The sequence below is a fragment of the Echeneis naucrates genome, chromosome 13, assembly GCF_900963305.1.
Source record: "Echeneis naucrates chromosome 13, fEcheNa1.1, whole genome shotgun sequence".
NCBI lineage: Eukaryota > Metazoa > Chordata > Actinopteri > Carangiformes > Echeneidae > Echeneis > Echeneis naucrates.
In genome coordinates this window covers 4778759-4797366 of record NC_042523.1, presented here as the reverse complement: position 1 = coordinate 4797366, position 18608 = coordinate 4778759, and the positions used below count along the sequence as shown (strand labels likewise).

At 40.9% G+C, this 18608-nt stretch overlaps 1 protein-coding gene across 2 annotated transcripts in view; it reads left to right on the top strand.

Moving 5' to 3' along the window:
- Nucleotides 1–13403, top strand: part of caln1 (calneuron 1) — a 48598-nt gene extending 35195 nt beyond the window's left edge. For both annotated transcript variants that reach the window (XM_029518044.1, XM_029518043.1), the window contains exons 5-6: nt 8110–8266; nt 13159–13403. In XM_029518044.1, coding sequence (XP_029373904.1) covers nt 8110–8266; nt 13159–13286 — 285 coding nt within the window. In that variant the 3' untranslated portion in view covers nt 13287–13403. The remainder of the gene's footprint in view (nt 1–8109; nt 8267–13158) is intronic.
- The last annotated feature ends 5205 nt before the right edge of the window (nt 13404–18608 follow it).

Below are 18608 nucleotides of genomic sequence, written 5' to 3'. Positions count from 1 at the left end.
TGCCCCATTCATCAGAACTTTTGATTGTCTGCTTGTGTCCAATGAAGCCACAAAAACACTTTTATTGCTCAAAGGGCTTTAACTGCATTCAAGTATTTACTGGAGCAAAGAGACTTCATGCCTCAACAGAGATGTCTAACTAGTTTCCTCTTGGTGTTATGTGTAAGAGTTTGCTCCACCTATATCAAAATGACTCAGTTTCATCAGAATGCCATGTGGCCAATGTTTTTGTCACATTCAGCAGTCCAGTGACCGCTTTGAGATATGAACACCTATTTATTTTCCCACCTGTTGTGACCCCTGTGGCGCACATTATGTTTCTTTTTCTATTTTAATTTATCTTGGCCATTTGACGGCTGGACGACATTGTGGTAATGGAGACATAAATTTCTGCTGGAAGCTTGGGACTTTTTTATGTGTTTTTTTTTTTTTTTTTAAGCACAGATCAATAAAGATGCTGTCCATTCATTTTTAGCGAGGAAACAAATGTCTGCATGTTGGACCTGGGTGTTTGGCGTGGACATAACATTGTACAGCTTGTCACTTCTTTTTGTTTGGCCAAAAGTTCAAACCTGAGATAATTTTGAAAAGCAGCAATTATTTTCATTGAAAACAATTTACATAGTTTTGCTCAAAATTCACATGATGAATTAGTTGTATCAATAGATGGGTTTGGAAAACATTTTCTACTTTCAATTAATAACTAACTAATCCTGTCAGTTTCAGCGATAGTGAATGTGAATATTATTTATATTAACAATCAACAAAGAGCCTTACTGTGATGACATGTTGTAATAGTAACAGGACCTCACATGTGAACAGGCCCATTGTGTAGACGTAACTTACTTTACCTAGACCTAGGCATGTGCGGAATACATTAAAGTGCATTGTTGCACTAAAACTACGGAAAGAAGCTTGAAATGTAGTAGCTGGAGAAACACGGAATAAGTTAGGAACGTAAGAGGTGGAGAATGTGAGATTTAAGAGAACAGCAGATTCAGATACTGAACTTGAATAATGCACAAGTGAGTGTAAACTGCTCTGTAAATAATAAATGTCCTGGCAATAAATTTTTACCAGCAGTATGAAGTGGAGAGGTTTGCAGCACGGATGTCCTGAAAAGTTATTGCTTAGAGATTGTCAGATGGAATTGAGTAATGACGAGTCATTACTTTCTAACTTCTCTCACATAAGGCAGCTAATGGGGTCACTGCTTAATGGCGGGGCTGTCAAGGCCTCACCTGTTTGCATTCATTTCACTGTCAGTGCTGAGTAGAACCTGTACTTTAAGTTTGTCTACAAATATTCAGACGGTGACTTCAGCTGAGTATATGAACCCTGACTTGTTAGAGCAATGTCTGTACAAATATCTAAAGGAGATTTTGAGGCCTAAATAAATGACAGCTGCAGATTCCCAAAGTAAAGGAGGATGCAGTTTTATTTTGAGGTCGGTGAACTGTCACCTTCTCCTGGACGTCAGAATAAGTTGCTTGGACATGATTAGCCTTCACCTTCATTGTTCATGTTCTGACAGTGTACAGAGATCATAAACAGGTCTGTACAGGCTTGAGGTTAATGTTCACATCTGAGTCACCATCACACTGTTGCCACTGATTTCTCAGAGCACAGCACTGAGACCTGCAGTGTGTTTTTGCAACAACCGAAAGAACTTACAGGACTCAGATATATGTTACTTATTTACAAACGAAAATATTAAATAATAATGTAATATTATTATAATATTTCTGTTTTGAACACTTGTGGTCTCTCTTGCCTTATTTGAGATGGCTTTCTACACTTCTACACTTGTGTGTGGCATTTATAAAGTGAATTATTGACGCATTTGTCTTCAGAAAGGTTTTGCATTTCTGTATAGCTATATTATAAATGAGTTATATTTTACACAGTGAAATAGTTACATCTGCATCTAACAGTCATATTAGCCTCCATCTCTATCTGAACTCATCTCTTCAGTTTTCCTTTTTTTTGGTTGCATTGTCATAGTTAAGCACAACAGGGTGTCAACATTGTATGAGATTGATGCAGTTCCAGTCTTGCAGCTAAATATTTTATTATTCCAGTGTGTATGACCTTCACTAGTCCTCCCTAGTCCTAGCTAGTTTGTTGATCTTTATTGAGTGAAATGACCTTTGTGTGTCAGGGAGGGCAGTGCTACACCTCGGTGAATACGGGGGGGATAAAGGACAGTGAAGATGCAGAAGGATGGACAGGGGAAGGGAAGCAGGTGGTGCTGTCAGAACAGGTGGAATGAAGGATGCTGTGCTTTTCCTGTGCTCCAGAGTGTTTATGCAGAGAACTGTGGAGAGATGGGAGTCCAGAAAGGTGAAGGTGTCCCAACAGAGGAGCCAAGTCAAAGATAGGGTACATAGTGATGGAATGAAAGAGCAGCTCAGCTCAGCTCAGGCAGGATTCCTCAATTCTTAATGATGTGCCCCAACACAAGCTAGCAAGTGACACCACACATGCAAGTGGGCATGAGTCAGAGTCAGGTCAGAGGTCCCGGCTCTCCATGCCCACCACCCTGATGCAGGAGTGTGTGAGGTGCCAAGCCCTGAGAGCCACCATATGCATTAGGGCATAGCTACTGTGTGATTAGGCTTTACCATATGCTTGACCTCCCTGACAGTCTGTCAGATTTGGCTGTCACTCCTTTTCAGCTCCACCTTCTCCTCTAAATATGGTTTCCTAAAAACCAAAAGTGCTAAGTCCCAAATGGTGAGGCTTCAAAACAGCAATTTCCAAACCAATGGGTGATGTTAAGGTGGGCTGATGGTTATTAGATTGTACTAAAAAGGTTGAGTCATGTACCTGCCAAACAGCACTCAGCAGATTACTTGTTTCCAAAAAATAACATTTAGTTTGGAGTCATAGTATTATCAGCAGGTATCAGCAGCCTGTCTGTGTGTCTGTAGCTATAAGACCCTGAATTCAGTCCAGTCCCTCTGGGAGCAGCAAGTAACAAATAACTTCAAATCTTGTTGTCAATCATGTTAAACATTTCCGTCAGCAGAAGCATATCACTGGATTCAACAGTGTTTGCAGAGCCTTATCTGTGAATGCATCATTTGGCTGCTCTGCAAAGGGCTGAACTGAACAGATGGATGGATGGTTGCTCTTGGCACCTCCTCCCCATCACTGTGTGAGCGACTGAACACACCTCATTTATGAGTGTGGAGAAGAACAGAGCTTTCTCTTTGGAGTGACTCCCTTCTCACATCCTTGACCCTAAATCCACTTGGCAGTGTGAAGAGCAAGCAAGCAATGTATACAGTTTAATAAAAAGCTCAAAAAGCTTCATGGTTTAATCCAAAGACATACAGCAACACATGACACTGATTTAAGAGAGCAGAAAACAGCTTGTCCATGACTATTTTTCTTTGGGCCATTCTGTAATATCGATTGTGCTGCCCTTGGCTCTCAGATCAAATCAAATCAAATGAAATGTAATAAAAAGCATTATTTATCAAACAAAGTTACCTCAAAGCACTTAAAATAGAGCAGGTCTAGACCAAACTCTTTATGGAGTTTTAAAGAGACCCAACAGATCCCTCCAAGGGCAAGCACTTGGCATCAGTGACAAGGAAAGCCTTTGGGCAGAAGTGGGCTCAGAACCAGTTGCTGGTTTGGGAAGTGGTGGGGGGGGGGAGACAGAAGCAGAGGCAGTGAGAGGGACTCAATGTGAGCGAGTGTGAAGGAGAGGAGGGGGGGACTTGGTAGAATGATGAAGAGAGAACAAGCGCAGGAGAAGAGAAGATGCTATGGAGAATACAGACAAAACATACAGTAGGACAGGAGGGACAAGGCACATACTCAGTTATGTAAAAACAGTGTTAGGTTTAACAGAGGTGACCAAGACAGGTCCGGTCTACGTCACTAAAAATATGGGCTAATTATATTACAGCTGTAAATGATTAAACAACAAAGTATGAAACAATGATGTTATCTCACAATGCAGCACGCGCTGTGATGTCATGCCACCTTTTGAATAATTGGGCGCAATGAAGTTCTGTTAATTTCATTTAATTTAAATTGTCAAGACTGGAATTGTCTCCATCAGGCAGCAGACAGGTCAGACACTGGTGAGTAAATATGATGAAACAGTTAACGGAATGTGTCACTGCAAATAGACTGACATCATATAAAACTGTCTTTGAAGACAATGCAGGCAATGAGCTCAAACATGTCGTATGGTTTTTGCTTTGTGAACAGAAAAAATCTGATCATAATCTTTCTGAAGTTTATAAAGTGTGTGTTGTTTTTTTTTTTTGTTGTTTGTTTGTTTGTTTTTTAATTCATTGTCTTCCTGTTTAGTTTGCATTTTCGCCTCACTATATCAACATTTACTTGGAAGTATTTGAGGTGCCACAGTCTCACTAGCCATATGACCATTCTGGGAAATAGAGTGGTTTGAGTGTGTATACATTATTTATGTGTCTGGTCCCAGGGCCTAAGAATATGTGACATTTCAGAGTTTCCCTTGAATAACATTGTACTTGATGTATGTTATTTGGCCTCAGGCTGAACTCTGCATGACAAAGACAGCTCCCGCAGGTTCCCTGCCTATGCATGGGTTCAGTATGAAAGAGTAGGTCACGTAGCACTGGGTGTCCAACAAAACAGCTTTTCAGTTGGAGTCACTTTCGGTGCAGGGGTGTCATTCTTTCTGTTCCCCGTATTCTCTCATAAAGGTCACTTCAAGCTTGAATGTGAATATAGTGTGAGCAAATTGGAGGGATGTGGGAAGAGGAAATAAAATGGCTTTTTTTTTTTTTTTCTTATCTGCTGCTGGTGTGCTCGGTGAATGAATCTATCGCTGGCTCTTTCCTCCTTTCCCTTGCAAATGAAGTGCCGGTTGTCTCTTGATGTTCCCTTCAATGGCGTCACTAGGAGGCAGCAAGGTGGGCCGAAGGTCACACAAACACAGTTTTGTCATGAACACTGCTGGAGCTCCCTGCTCCTCTTAATCCCTCCCTGCTTCAGCTTGCGCACACACCTCTCTGCTCAGCCTCCAGTCAACTTCTGCCAGCCTTTTCCCTCCATTGCTCCTACCACGCCCATGCACGCGCCTCCTTCTTGTTTGCCACACCTGCACCTGTGTCTCATTGTCCCCTTTACCTGTCTGTCAGTCAGTCAGTTGCCTTGGTTGTTTGCCAGATTGTAACCTGTGCTTCTGCTCATTGCTTTCCCTGCCTTTTTTTAATCGTTCTGACCTGTGTCTGTTCTTGTATTTTTTGTCTTTGCCTGAGGTCTCTGTGCCGCAAACAAGTTGTTTTGTATTTTTTGTTCCTGCCGGAAAAGCTCCGGTAAAGCTACCATTAGCATCATTCCTACCTCTGCCCTGTTATTCTGCGTCCTCTGGTCCAGGACAAGTTTGGCCAGCGACCTTTTTCCATTCGGAGAGGAGTGACAGGAACTGGCTGTAACTTTTAACTGGCAGATGCTGCAGGATCACTCCAGGAGAATGTGGCTGTTTAGGACATGTTAGACTTTCAGTCTACCTCTGATTACCAGGTGGAGACAAAGAGAAGAAATGCTGGTTGAAGGGTGTGCCCTCTGTTTCTAAGAGAACAAAAAAACATACAAACAGTACATGAGAGACTGTAGGAATATGGCACACAAAGACTTGGTGAGAGGTTGCGAAATTTTGTGCTCCAGCTCATTATTATCAGAAAACCTTCATATGATTACTGAGTCTTTCATTATAAAACATCATGTGACTTAGTTCTGCGGCACAATAATTCATCTTTAGATTTACTATCGTTGACTGTTAATGAATTCTCCGTAATACTTTAGTTGGAGAAGTTGTTAGCATTGTTTTTTAGGACCTGTGGTAATTACCAGATTGGAATGGATTGGATTGGTTTCAGACTTCTCAATCATATAGGACATTTATTTACAGTTGATATGCTTGACACATTCCTTTACTCTTTCATAAAACAAGACATTTAAAAGCTGCAGCTTTTGGATTATTTTCAGATGCATGCAATTACTATCATTCAAGGTCCCACAATTTTAACGCATCTGTTTTATTTGAAGAGTTGATACTTGAAGAAAATGTATTTGTGGTTTTGAGAGCACAAAACCATCTGTGTAGTTTTAACTCCCCTCCGAAGAGCCAGTAAAATCAGGTTACTGAGCCAGTTTTCTGAGTAATAAAAAGTACAGCTTTTTGAGGTAAAAAGCCAGAGAAACCTGGCGCTGTGAGGAGGGCTCCTGGTGGGCTGTTATTGGGGTGTGGCTCGAGGCTGGTGACTGATTTGTTTTGACATCATGACGTTGCAGAGGCCCTGGCAGATTGTCTTCAAGCTCTGTTTCTGTGTACGTGTCTCTGTGGATTGAATGCCTTGAATTGTTCTCATCATTAATGCAGAACATAAACCTGCTTTATAATCAAAACAGACACTTTATATCACATGGGACCTTTAAATGGCAGGGAAGAGATGAATTTGTAGATTAGTGTAGTGAATGCAATAAACGTACTAATATATCACAAGTGCTAATGGTGGCAGCATGTTATGTGCTAGTTGTAGCACTGATGCCTGCAGTGGAGGTGATAGCACAATTCTGAATGAAGTGTGATTCATTTTAGTTTCATTTTGCCTACTTTACTGCAAAGTGAAAACAAATGAAAAATTAAAATTAAACACTCAGTCCTATCACGTGTGTTTTTTACCACCCACATCTAATATGTACATATGGGATTAAAGTTTCTTTTATCTTGGTCTTCAGACATTTATGTTCATTTTCTCCTCTGATTAGTATTGCAGAAAGCAAATTATATAACATTGACCTCCAGCTTTAATTGGCTTCAATAATGAGTCTTTATGCACGTCTGATTGGTGTGAGTGTTCATTATCTCAGCTGAGGTGAAGAGATAACGAATGGCAGTGAAGGTACGCGTGATTTATGAACTGATTTATGTAATTATCTACCTCTGTGGGATTTGGGATGTGCAAAATTAACTCGAAATGGGTGACACCTCTTTACTGAGGAAATTGATGACATAAAATGGCATCTTTTCTCCTTGTCTTTGTGGACACATAAAAATGTCAAGGTGATGCTTCCATCTATAGAATCACCATCTTATCGCTCAAAGCCAGAAAATTTGTTTCTGTCTCAAGCTGACCTTTAAGACTCGTGGACAAGCATATTTGAAAGTAACACTGTTAACTGTTGAGAACCATAAAATATATCAATGTCCATTGTTTCATCCACCGCAGGTTCAGTCACCTTCAATCACCTTTTTCATCATCTTTACTGATGCACAGTCAAAAGATTTTACCTTTTGTAAGAAGAGATTCACTGGCTGTTTTTGGACTGTGGCAGAGATGGCATCCTGCTGGCCACACGAAGAGTAATTAATTATTTGATACCATCTTTTAAAACGTGTACCTGGCCAAATTAGAGTGATTAAAATAATTGGGCCTAGGGTCAGCTGATTGCATACTTTTAATACAGAAACCACCTTGTGCATTAAGTACCACTTTCAAGTGAGATTTGGGATACAGGACCTCAAATGTGTTTTTCGAAAGTCAAGTTTCCTCTGAAATTTCCAACCAAAAACTTGGTCTTTGCCGTCGGTGACTCTTTCAAAGCCCTTTACAAGTTGGGCCAAGTGTGTGTGTCTGTGCACATGTGTGTGCCTTATTTTGGATCTGAATAGTGCAAAGGCTCAAACTTAGCAACATATCAATCACTATTAGCCCATAACTCTCCCACATTTAATTTAATCAAGGCACCAACTTTGTGCAATGCGCTGATTAGAGTGAATGCATTACAGTGTCGCCTGTAAGAGGTGCTGCTGCATCATAGCAAAGATTTATGAGAACATGCGAGATGAAACATTGGTTTGGCTTTTTCTGTGCATTATTTATGGTAAGATGTGGCCAGCAAAGTCTTAATGAGTGACAGTGTGATGTGAGTTTTTATTGGTGCTGTTTTATTGAAGCCTGCAGATGGAGAGCGTTTTTTTCTTATGTTGTATACATGAGTTATACGGTTCTTCTCTGTCCTGCAGTTCACAGATGTGACAAGGAAAGTTGCCTTTAAAAAAATATGTATTCTCATCTCATCTCCCTGATTGTGCAGTTTGACATGCAGAGGATCACCCTGGAGGAGCTGAAACACATCCTGTTCTACGCCTTCCGGGACCACCTGACTATGAAGGACATTGAGAACATCATCATCAATGAGGAAGAGAGCCTGAAGGAAAACTCCGGGAACTGTCAGACAGAGTTTGAGGGAGGTGAGCAAAGTACCTCTGATGCCGTCACACGAATCCACTTTATGCAAGTTTGCGTGTGTGTGTGTGTGTGTGTGTGATAGACATACTGAAGTGTGTGTACCTGGTGAGAGAGGACGCAATCCGTCCTGTCAGAATGAATTTTAGCTTTCTCGTCAGGATCTACAGCCGACAGAGTCACAGCACGCCTGATAATTTATTGAAACAGAGCCTTTGTGACGAGGATCGTCACCTGCCCTGAAGGGGCACAGATGAAATATACATGCTCTTGCTCTGCAAAATTAGCCACCCAAGATTTATGTATGACAGAGCAACACAGAGTATTCGAGGTCTGCCAACATCTCTCCCTCTGGTCAGCTAACCAAACTAAAATGGAGCTGAATGTACATAACACATTCACATGTAAACAGCGAAACTCCGAGACCGTAGTTTCTCACTGCTCAGTACACACGATGTGTTGCCACGTATCACAAACACATGTGCACATCTGAAGGGATGCCTGTTGCTGCTCCATAAGAGCCAAAACACATGAAGACTGCGCCCCTGTTTCTGTGACCAACCCTAAGTGAAAACAGATTTGCGGGTTATGAAGGAAAGGTTTAGACTGAACCAGCTCTTTATCAGTCTTTAAATAGACATGGAGTGATAACTACATCATGTCTCTGCTGGGTTTATGATGAAGACTGACCACCGCAGGACCATGCACTGCAATCGCATCTGTTTGCCCAGAGGTCTATGCATACCAGCTATCTCAGGGGAACACCAAAATGTGCTCAGTCATGGAGAAATCAATACAATATGTCACAGTGCAATTCATACCGAGCACCACTTATCGTGCTCCTCCAGTACTTACTGCTTCAGCTTTCTGATATATGAGGTAGCATAAGAGCCTCTTGATTTCCCCCCGGCTTTACCTCGCCCTGGAATCAATATGTGTGGAGCTGAAAAACAACAGAATGAAGAATGTAACCACTGATCCATAGAAGTTCAGCAGACACTGATTCATTGATGAGCACATCCAATTGCACAAAGTGCAGAGCAACAGCTGTCCATGATGCACCTGACAGCCCGATGCCAGCGTGGGAATCAACATTGATTCTTCAATGCCACAAATCCTAAATGGATGTATCAAGGGCCCTCATTTCACCAGTATGCCCATGATCTGTCTCGTTTTCTGGTAAACCTACATCAATCAAGGTCTAACTGTTGACTTTTTCATTTATGTCAATATGAACTTTGTTATTATTTGTTTGGTAAATGTTCAGGATGATGCTTTTAACATTTTCAGTTAAGATCGACTAAATTCCCCTGCACTTGCTATATAGTAGCTGCTTTTTAAAATGAACCAAATCTCCCTTTAGACCAGCATTTCTGTTAAGGATTATTTCTTAATTCCCATTTCTGAAATCTCAGATCATGACATCACAAAGTCAACAGTCTGTTAGCTGTTAGCTGTAGCTTTCACCTGTGTAGCATTGCTTTAACCCGCATTTAGTTCCTGTATTGTGGCAGTGCTCACGAAAGCTGCATCAGCACACACCTGTATCATTCATTCATTTTCAAATCTCTCTGTTTTCTACCACTGAATAAGCAGATGTAGCATCCGAACGACACATTGCACCTGGTAACAGATGGACAGATAAATGGTTGCTCGCAAAAATGACTTACAAATCAAATTAAACCTGGAAAAATACTAATTTACTGTCCCCCAGGTTGTTATTGATTGACAAACCTTATCCCAAATGTCACAGCAACAACCTCATGCTAGGTGTCAGGTGTGAAATTAAAGGGTAATTACAAGAAAAGCAATGAAGTAAATCAGGATTCTTGTTGTCCCTGCTGAAAAGCCATAGAACAAAGCAATGCATTTAAAGCACATGTTACTGTCCACAGTCGTAAGTCAGAGTGCCGAAACCCACTTACACTTCATTACATTTATGAGCACAGCGGTCCACTGAAGAAAAGCCCCGGTGGATATTTGGCCGTGGTGTAGTTACTTCAGGTGGCTGAGAAGGTGTTTTATGAGGCTGACAGCAGTTTCAGGCGACTGGACTCATGTCTAGACCAGAACTCTCCACCCATCCCTGCAGTCCAAGAAGCAAGCTCAACACATGTTCTCGCGTTAAAATCAAGGTAATGGTGTAAAGTGAAAAAGAGTGCGTTTCTGCTTCCTCCTCAATTTCCCCTGCTCTGATACAAATTGCTAAGACAACCTGTGCTCTACCAGGCAGCTTTAAAGTGGGAATGGTATAAAACTCTACTGGGTAATAATCAGTGTAGGAAGATAAAAACATATTGTCTGTGACATCTGCGTAAAAAGCAACCAGGATAAAACCGCAGCATTCAGAGAGTAAATGTTATATCACCTTGGTAACTGGCCAAATGTTCACAGTAGATGAGCCAAAGTCATGTCATGTTTTATATTATATGAGACTCTGGAAAAGTTTTTTTTTTATTTTTTCCTAAACTGCGGAGTGCCAACTCATGACGCCTCAGCCAAAAAAAGATGTAGCAATTTCTGCCCTACTTTCCACCTTTCACTTTCCGTGGAGTCAAATTTTTTGACTTCAGTACCTCAGAGTTAAAAATAGAGCGGGTGAGAGTTGTGTGGCTGTGGGTCATTTTCCCACCTCCCATAATTACCGTGGCCCAGTAAAATCATCTCAGCCAGTTGCATTGCCGCTGCTGAGTTACTGTTGGTGCTAAAGGTTGATTGAAGCAGAAAATTGTCTCTTCGAGGGAGGCTGGACTGCTGTTCTGCTACAGTGTGCGTAACCTTGGATATCTGTATATAATGTCCTTATGTTCGACATACAGTACTGTCATTCATTTGCACTTTTATGTCATCTGTCTTCAGCCTAAATTATTATTATTATGGATAAAAATCTATTGGCATATGGCCATTTGTGCTGTTGAGCATTTGCGCGCTGAAGGCTCTGACCTTTCCATCAGTTCTCTAACATTTAGTCAGCACTCAAAAAGCTCCCATATATTATATGCCATACTTTTAGTGAGTTTTAAAGTGTTTATCAATGTTGTTTAAACCATGCCAGTGTAATTTTACATTTTCTCTCTCGGGGGTTTCTCGTGTGCTCAAGCAGCAACAGATCATTGAGCCGATCAGAAGAGAAGCTCTGAGGCTGTCCTCTGATGGGCAGATTTCTGAGTCATCTAATAAAAATATAGCAGATTTAAGGTAAACAGTCAGAAAGACCAAATCTTGTGAGGTTGCCCGGTTGAGTTTGTTGCATAAATGAGGATGGAGCCCATATTTCTTCATGGACTGATGCTTTCATACTTTGACAGTATTCTTATCGTTCCTTGATCTGCTTTATAATAAAAAAATCGCACTGAACACTCATTTTTATAACATTAAGGGACTATAATATATTAACATGGAAAAGACACAATATTAAGTCCCCATTGGTATAAACAATTCAACAGCAGTGCTTACCATTCTCCTCAAAACACGTCTACCTCTTCAGCTGTAGTTGCACCACATTAAGAGAGGCTGATATATTCTGTTTTTGTCTCCAGCTGAAAACATGCCCACTTCAACAGCTTTGGGTTTGTATTTTTAATGACTTATCACAGTTGCAGCACAAGTTGAGTAGTTCTTATCATAGCAAGTGAGATGGACCTCGTGCAAAATTATTGGTGTGACCCTGTCCACTCTCATGTGTATTACTTTATGGTTTACACATAATCTAGTGAACTGTAAAGATGTTAGAATGCCCAACTGTTGCCGTGCATTCAGTCTGCTCCTGTGAACTGTGACGCTTACCTCGCTGGTCACTGCCCAGAAGTCTGCTGTTCATTCAACTTGGATCTAGAGCAGAGCAGTTAATTCTGCCCAGCAACACTGCTTGTTAGAGCTCACCTCAAGTGATTTCCTCTGGCTTGGAGCAGAGAGGAGGGTCTCACTGTAGCCACAGACCAGGTTTGTGGACAAAAGCAACAAAGCCTACAAAGTTTGAGTGGATTGTTTACCAACAAAGATTTCACAAAATGCTGTCTTGTCAGGCTGAAAGCTCTCTCTCTCTCTCTCTCTCTATATATATATATATATATATATATATATATATATATATATATATATATACAGTATATACAAATACATACACACACAGGGGCAGCAATGAAACATAGCGGTTAGTGCTGTTGCCTCGCAACAAGACGGTTGTGAGTTCGACTGCCGACCTGGGGCCTTTCTATGGGGAGTTCATGTTCATGTTCTCCCCGTGCCTGTGTGGGTTTCCTCCCTCTGTCCAAAGACATCATATTTGGGTTAAATGGTGACTCTAAATTGTCTGTAGGTCTGCGTGTGAGTGTAAGTGGTTGTTGGTCTCTGTGTGTTGGCCCTGTGATGGACTGGCGACCTGTCCAGGAAGACTCCACCCACCTAGTGTGAGCAGAGACTGCCTCCAGCACCATATATATATGTATGCGGCTTCATTGTATTTATTTCTAGGCTCACCAGACAGCAGATTCCATTATCCATTTTATAGTAATCCACAGTCTTTGCTTTTTGCTGTCATTCTTCTGCACTTGGTTTCAATTAAATTGTTCATCCTAACAAAAGATGAAGCAGATGTCATGCTAGGAGAAGAAGAGAAACTTAAAAGTTTGGGGCATTAAAGTGCAGTTATTGAAGTTGAAAAGCAGAGTTTTCCCTGAGGGGAGAGGAGGTAACCAGGGAAGTGTAACAGAAAGCCTTCACAGTACAAATGAACACAGGATTTTGCTGGGTGTCAGAACAGCCTCTGTTTGTCTTCATTTTGTTCAGTCTCTGGCTGAAGGAGATGATCATACAGAGACTTGTCACAAACAGCAGTTGTACTTGACTAACTCTTTCTGATCCGTGTCCTTCATTTCTCCGCTTCCTCTCATTTCAGTCCACCCCTCAAAGAAGAATCGTCAGACGTGTGTGAGGAAGAGCCTTATCTGCGCCTTTGCCATGGCGTTCATCATCAGCGTTATGCTCATCGCAGCCAATCAGATGCTGAGGAATGGCATGGAGTAGCCGCGGTCACTGTCAGCAGGGAACCAGCCAGCCTGCATGTGCATGCCAGTGGGTGAGGTCATGTCCCTGCTAATAGGAGAAGGACAACAAGGAGTTTAACGCTCAAAATAATCATCAACAAGACTCATTCTTAAAATTCCTCTTTTTTTTGAGCGAGCGGCGCCTCTCCCCCCGACATCCAACGAGACTGTGAAGCCAGCATGAGGAGTCACGCAGAACTCCTCCCACTTTACTCCGACAGGGACACTCAAGGGCTGACATTACACATAATGCTCCATCATCTCTGTTTCCCTAATGCAATAAAAAATAATGTAAAAACACCGAGTGCAGAAGTTCAGAGCTGCTTCCTTTTTCAGCCGGTGTGTGTCACCCACCAGGGCTGCAGTCTGGGCCATGACCGGGATTGTGAGGAGCAAACCCCCTTTTACTACAGTTCCTAGAGGGATGATGGCAGAGCTTGCCACCACTCAAACAGAAGGAGCAGTAAATGTGAAGCCACAGCTCCTGTATCTTGGAGGCTGGGATGAGGTGCTGGTATCAGTTCAACAACTCTACAAACCAAGCAGTCAAGGGAGGAGAATGTCAAAAGGTTTGTGTTTTAGCCATTTGATATTCATGAATGATTACAACAGCTCTGAAATTTTGGATTTGGGTGACTACTACTCAAAGCGCAAGAAGAGGTTTCTGTGTCATTTTAATAAAAAAAAAAAAAAAAAAATCCACCCTCCTGCCCCCTGTAACATTATACCATCTATCTGTTTTTGCTACGTGGCATCCAGGAGATTTTTTTTTCTGAGCTGATTGCATTCAGTTATTTTTGTCAACCCACTGACTCTGTCAGAGATTTCCTGAATGACTTTGGAGAAACCTCCAGAGAGCAGGTATGAAGTCATCACACCCAGTTGTGTGTTAACGTGCGAGAGGTTTTTCCAGTAGACAAAATCTGAATGCACCTTTTACCTCTTACTTTCTACCTGCACCTCTGTTGATGCAATTTCTAAGTCAAGCTGTTGCACTAAAATCCAGAGCAACCCAAACGCTGTTAATGTCTAAAACACCTGGGCACTTGAAACATCTGCTCTCAAATTCAGATCTATTTGGAAAACATCTGACTGATGACCAAATAGCCAAAATAACCAAAGAATGGATGGCTGTCATCACTGACAGAATTTTTAAAAAATGACAAAGTGCATCAGGGTGGATTTTTTTTTTTTTTTTTTTTTTTTTTGTCTTTGAAATCACCGTAACTGAAACTGACGAATCTACGCTTTTAGTGCTCGGAAAAGATGTCATCTCCTCCTTGACATCAGACAATTCAAGGTTTTTGCACCATTATTTCTTTTTTTACATTCGGTTTGATTAACTAGTTCAGAGTGGTTTAAAATCTAAAATGTAACAGCACATACAACCTAATGAGCTGTTCTTGGTTTCTGGCACAAACTTCACCACTCCCGTGGTACATGAAGAAAGAGAAAAGATTACTTCTGATAGAAGTCAAAACTCCAGCAACACCTTGCAACACAACACAGTTTAAACATAAGAACATGATTGCACCAACCACATCAGTATGATAATTCATTTGGTTGCAAAGCTGAAATACTTTCTACCTAGTTGATTTTCTGTTTTTTTTTCCCATTTTGAGTAAACTCCCACGATAAGCTTCTCTATCATCTCAATAGTGAATATTTGCTTTGATACTTTGACCTCTTCCAGATGAAGGTTCAGGCCCGTTGTCATGAAATCTGGGATTACAAACCTGCTGATTCAAAAATAGAATTAAAGACAGAAATACTTTCAGTGAAGCTGTACTGTAACTTACTCTAACACTGTTTCATTTCACTTCATTTTGACTCGAAGAAATGCACAGACCACTGATCATTCATTTGGCATCATTTTGTTAAATGTAAAGACTCTGTCGTGCGTTCCTGCTCTGAACCCCCGTATTGACTCATCTCAACACGTTATTCCAGAAACACCCATATTATCAAGTGCATGCAATCAAGTTGGTGTCCTCTGTAAATACCCATGTCTGAAGTGTCTCAAGTGTCTGTTGAAGGTGTGTAGTATCTCTGTATTTGCATGACTCTCGGTGCTCTGGGGTTCAGAGATGCAGGGAGGGAGCTCAGCAGACGGAGGTGGGCAGCTGCTCCATCACAAAATACATCAGGCGGTGACAGCCCTTTCTGCTTCCCCTCAACTTTTCTTGCCAAAGCCATAGACCTCCACAGAGATCAACCAGACGATACAATATAGATGCTTTTTCTTGTTCTCACGTGGAAACACAAGATCAAACGGGCATTTTCTATTTTTATTTAATTTTTTTTTTTCGGGCAGAAATGTCTATTCTGTAGGATTTGGTTTGTTCCCGTTGTTTTTTCACTGTATCTGTCATCCATTCCAATGAAGTGACAAGGAGGGTGTGTACGTTTGTGTAAGACTGCCATCTAGAGGTACAATGAGACTACATCGTTAATGCTCTGTCGCATCACAGTGTGTGCATACTGTACAATACAGCGAGAACTGTGGGAATGTGATGTCAGGCAGGACTCTCACAGCATTATATTCACAATGCCTGGAAATTGTTGATACTCAATGTTAAAATATGAGGATTTTTATGTATAGTGTATAGTTGGACTTTGCTCTACCGACGCTGCAGGTAGAGCAGAACTTGTACACAAACACGTATTTAAAAACTGTCTATTTATAGGAATAGATATCTTGCCTATGGCAGAAAAGCTCTTTTTGAACCTGTAAAAGGTTTCATTCACAGATGATTTAGCAATGATACATTTTGGAGACTGAGTTAAAAAAAAAGAGAACAGTCTCCAAAACCTTGTAGGTCACACTGGGCTTTTTTTTTTTTTTTTTTTTTAATCAATAAAAACTCACTGTTGTTTTTTAAAAGCTGTCACTCTTTTGAGACAATTTCCCAGCTAGTTACTGCTGTCACACAGTGGTTGACCTGAAAAGTGCTTCATTTGTGTTTGGGGTTTTTTTTTTTTAGATGATTTACTTGAGTTTGTTTTGTTTTGTTTTTTTATTTTGGGGATTTGAGTAACGGTTACTGTGATCAAACTGTCCCCACCCCTGCTGAACAGTTGCATGTCTAGATGGCTGAAGTAGAGCTTTATTTTGAAGGGAAAATGCACAGTGTCTCTTCAGTAGCATGGTGGTTGGATCCCATGTTTTTGTTATGTGACTTTGTATAAACCTAATATATCTATTAGACAAGCACATACTACACATACTGCATGTGCAATATTTAAACATGTAGACTAGAGTAAGACTTTCTGTTGGAATATTTAATAGGCAAAATAATTCTAAAATTGTAAATACAGAAATATGTACAAATGTGAAAGAATTAAACATTGATGCAATAAAAGAGGGTTTTCTAAACATGCCTTGTGGGTTATTTTACACCCGCTTGCATCAGGATTGGATTCTCACGTCCATGGTTGGTGGCAGAACCAGGAGTATGAAATATTACAACTGAACATTTATCAAAATTGTTTAGATGCACAAAGAATAGTCTCCTTAAAAATGTAAACGATGAAGATAGCAAGTGCCTCATTAAACATTTCAATTTGCAACATATGCCTGGGTCCTCAACCCAAGACGGGCCTATATGCTTGAATATCTGAACAGAGTAGTACTGACTGGCAGCTGGAAGATTTTCCATGTCTGGACCAGAATTGGTTTAAATGTGGAAATAGCATTTCATAATCATAATCATCATAATCTACTTTTGGGCTGTGGAACCAGAAGAAAACAAGCGTGGGCCATATTTCTTCGGGTAAGCTGTGGGATCTGGAACCAAGATTTTGACAGCAGATCCTTTCAGTCCTGTTAGGAGGCTACAGCTCCAAGGATCAGCACACATTCCACAGATTCTGGATTTTTTGCGATCTGGGAAATTTGGAGGCCAAGTCAAAACCCTGAACCAGTGTTCCTCAAATCATTCCTGGCTCATTGTTACAGTGTGGCAGGACATGATATCTTGCTGGAAGAGGCTACTGCCATTAGGGGATTCTGTTTCAATGAAGAAACTCAATTAGTCTGCAACATTGTTTCAGCAGGTGGTATGTGTGGCCCTGTTGTCCATTCATCACAATTTCTCCCTTGTCAAAGTTGCTCACATTCATACACTTCCACCCATTTTCAAACAAAATGTTTACTTGCTGTTTAATACATGACAGGCGCCATGGCAACCAGATAATCAATGTTAATTTAATGTGAATGGGAATATTATGGTGGTGTAGTTCTATAGAAAACCATAAGAACGCACATGTTTTTGACCCATCGTGGGTCAAGTAAACTATTAGCACACAGAAATGGCATGAAAAGGCAGAGGAATTTAATAAACAGAATATGGGAGAAAAATCTCATGAGGGCATTACACATCAGTTCAAGGTGTAAATCCTTGATAAAGGTCCTTTTTTACATTTCTCTAATGAATACAGGCCCTGTTGTAGGGTGATACAATAAAAGCGTTGTGTGGGGATGAGACCATCTGGGGGGTAGAGAGGGAGGCGGAGCAGGTGTCATGAAAGCACTGACAGATCAATGAGGGAAGAAATGCTGCTGTAAGTCAGGCTGTTTGGCACTTGGCACCGTCTGGATGGACATTTGATCAAGAAATTTGGCTGTCGATGTGTGTCAGTGGACAAGTCCATGAAGAAAATGTGCACAACCCATCTGCGGGCACATCAAGTTTCTGTGAGATGTGCAACCTTAGTTTGTCTTCCTATCTATATTAGTCTGCTACATTTACACCACAAGAGGGTGGCATCATCTGATATCATGGAGCTAAAAAGATACTGACAGAAATTTTACATCAGCTGTAAGTTCACCACAAGCATAAGTGATTGTGTAAATATACAAAATCGTGCACCAGCCTGTTTATTTTGTAAACCAAAAACAGAATTTGCACTCAGGAAAAATAAATGTAATTTGACCTTGAGCTTTTCTGCCATTGTGGTGTTAAATCTGTGTAGTGGAGCTGCGGGGAGTTATAGCTAACATCTTGTGTTATAACCATGATTAGAATTTTTTCTTTCTTTTTCCTGTCCAGTGATGGCGTTGATATAGATAATGGCAAATCTTCATCCAGAGACACATACAAGAAGGAAAGGAGTGATGCTTCCGTCCTGTGATTGAATCATAGCAGCTGCTGTTATTTGCTCACAGGGAGATAATGTCAACATGGAGCCTAACTGCTCGTGTGATTTTTAATACTTTAATTCACACAGTAAACAAATCAAATCATGCCCTTTACAGTTACCAGTGACTGGCATGTAGCAGGATTTTTACCACCATATCTTA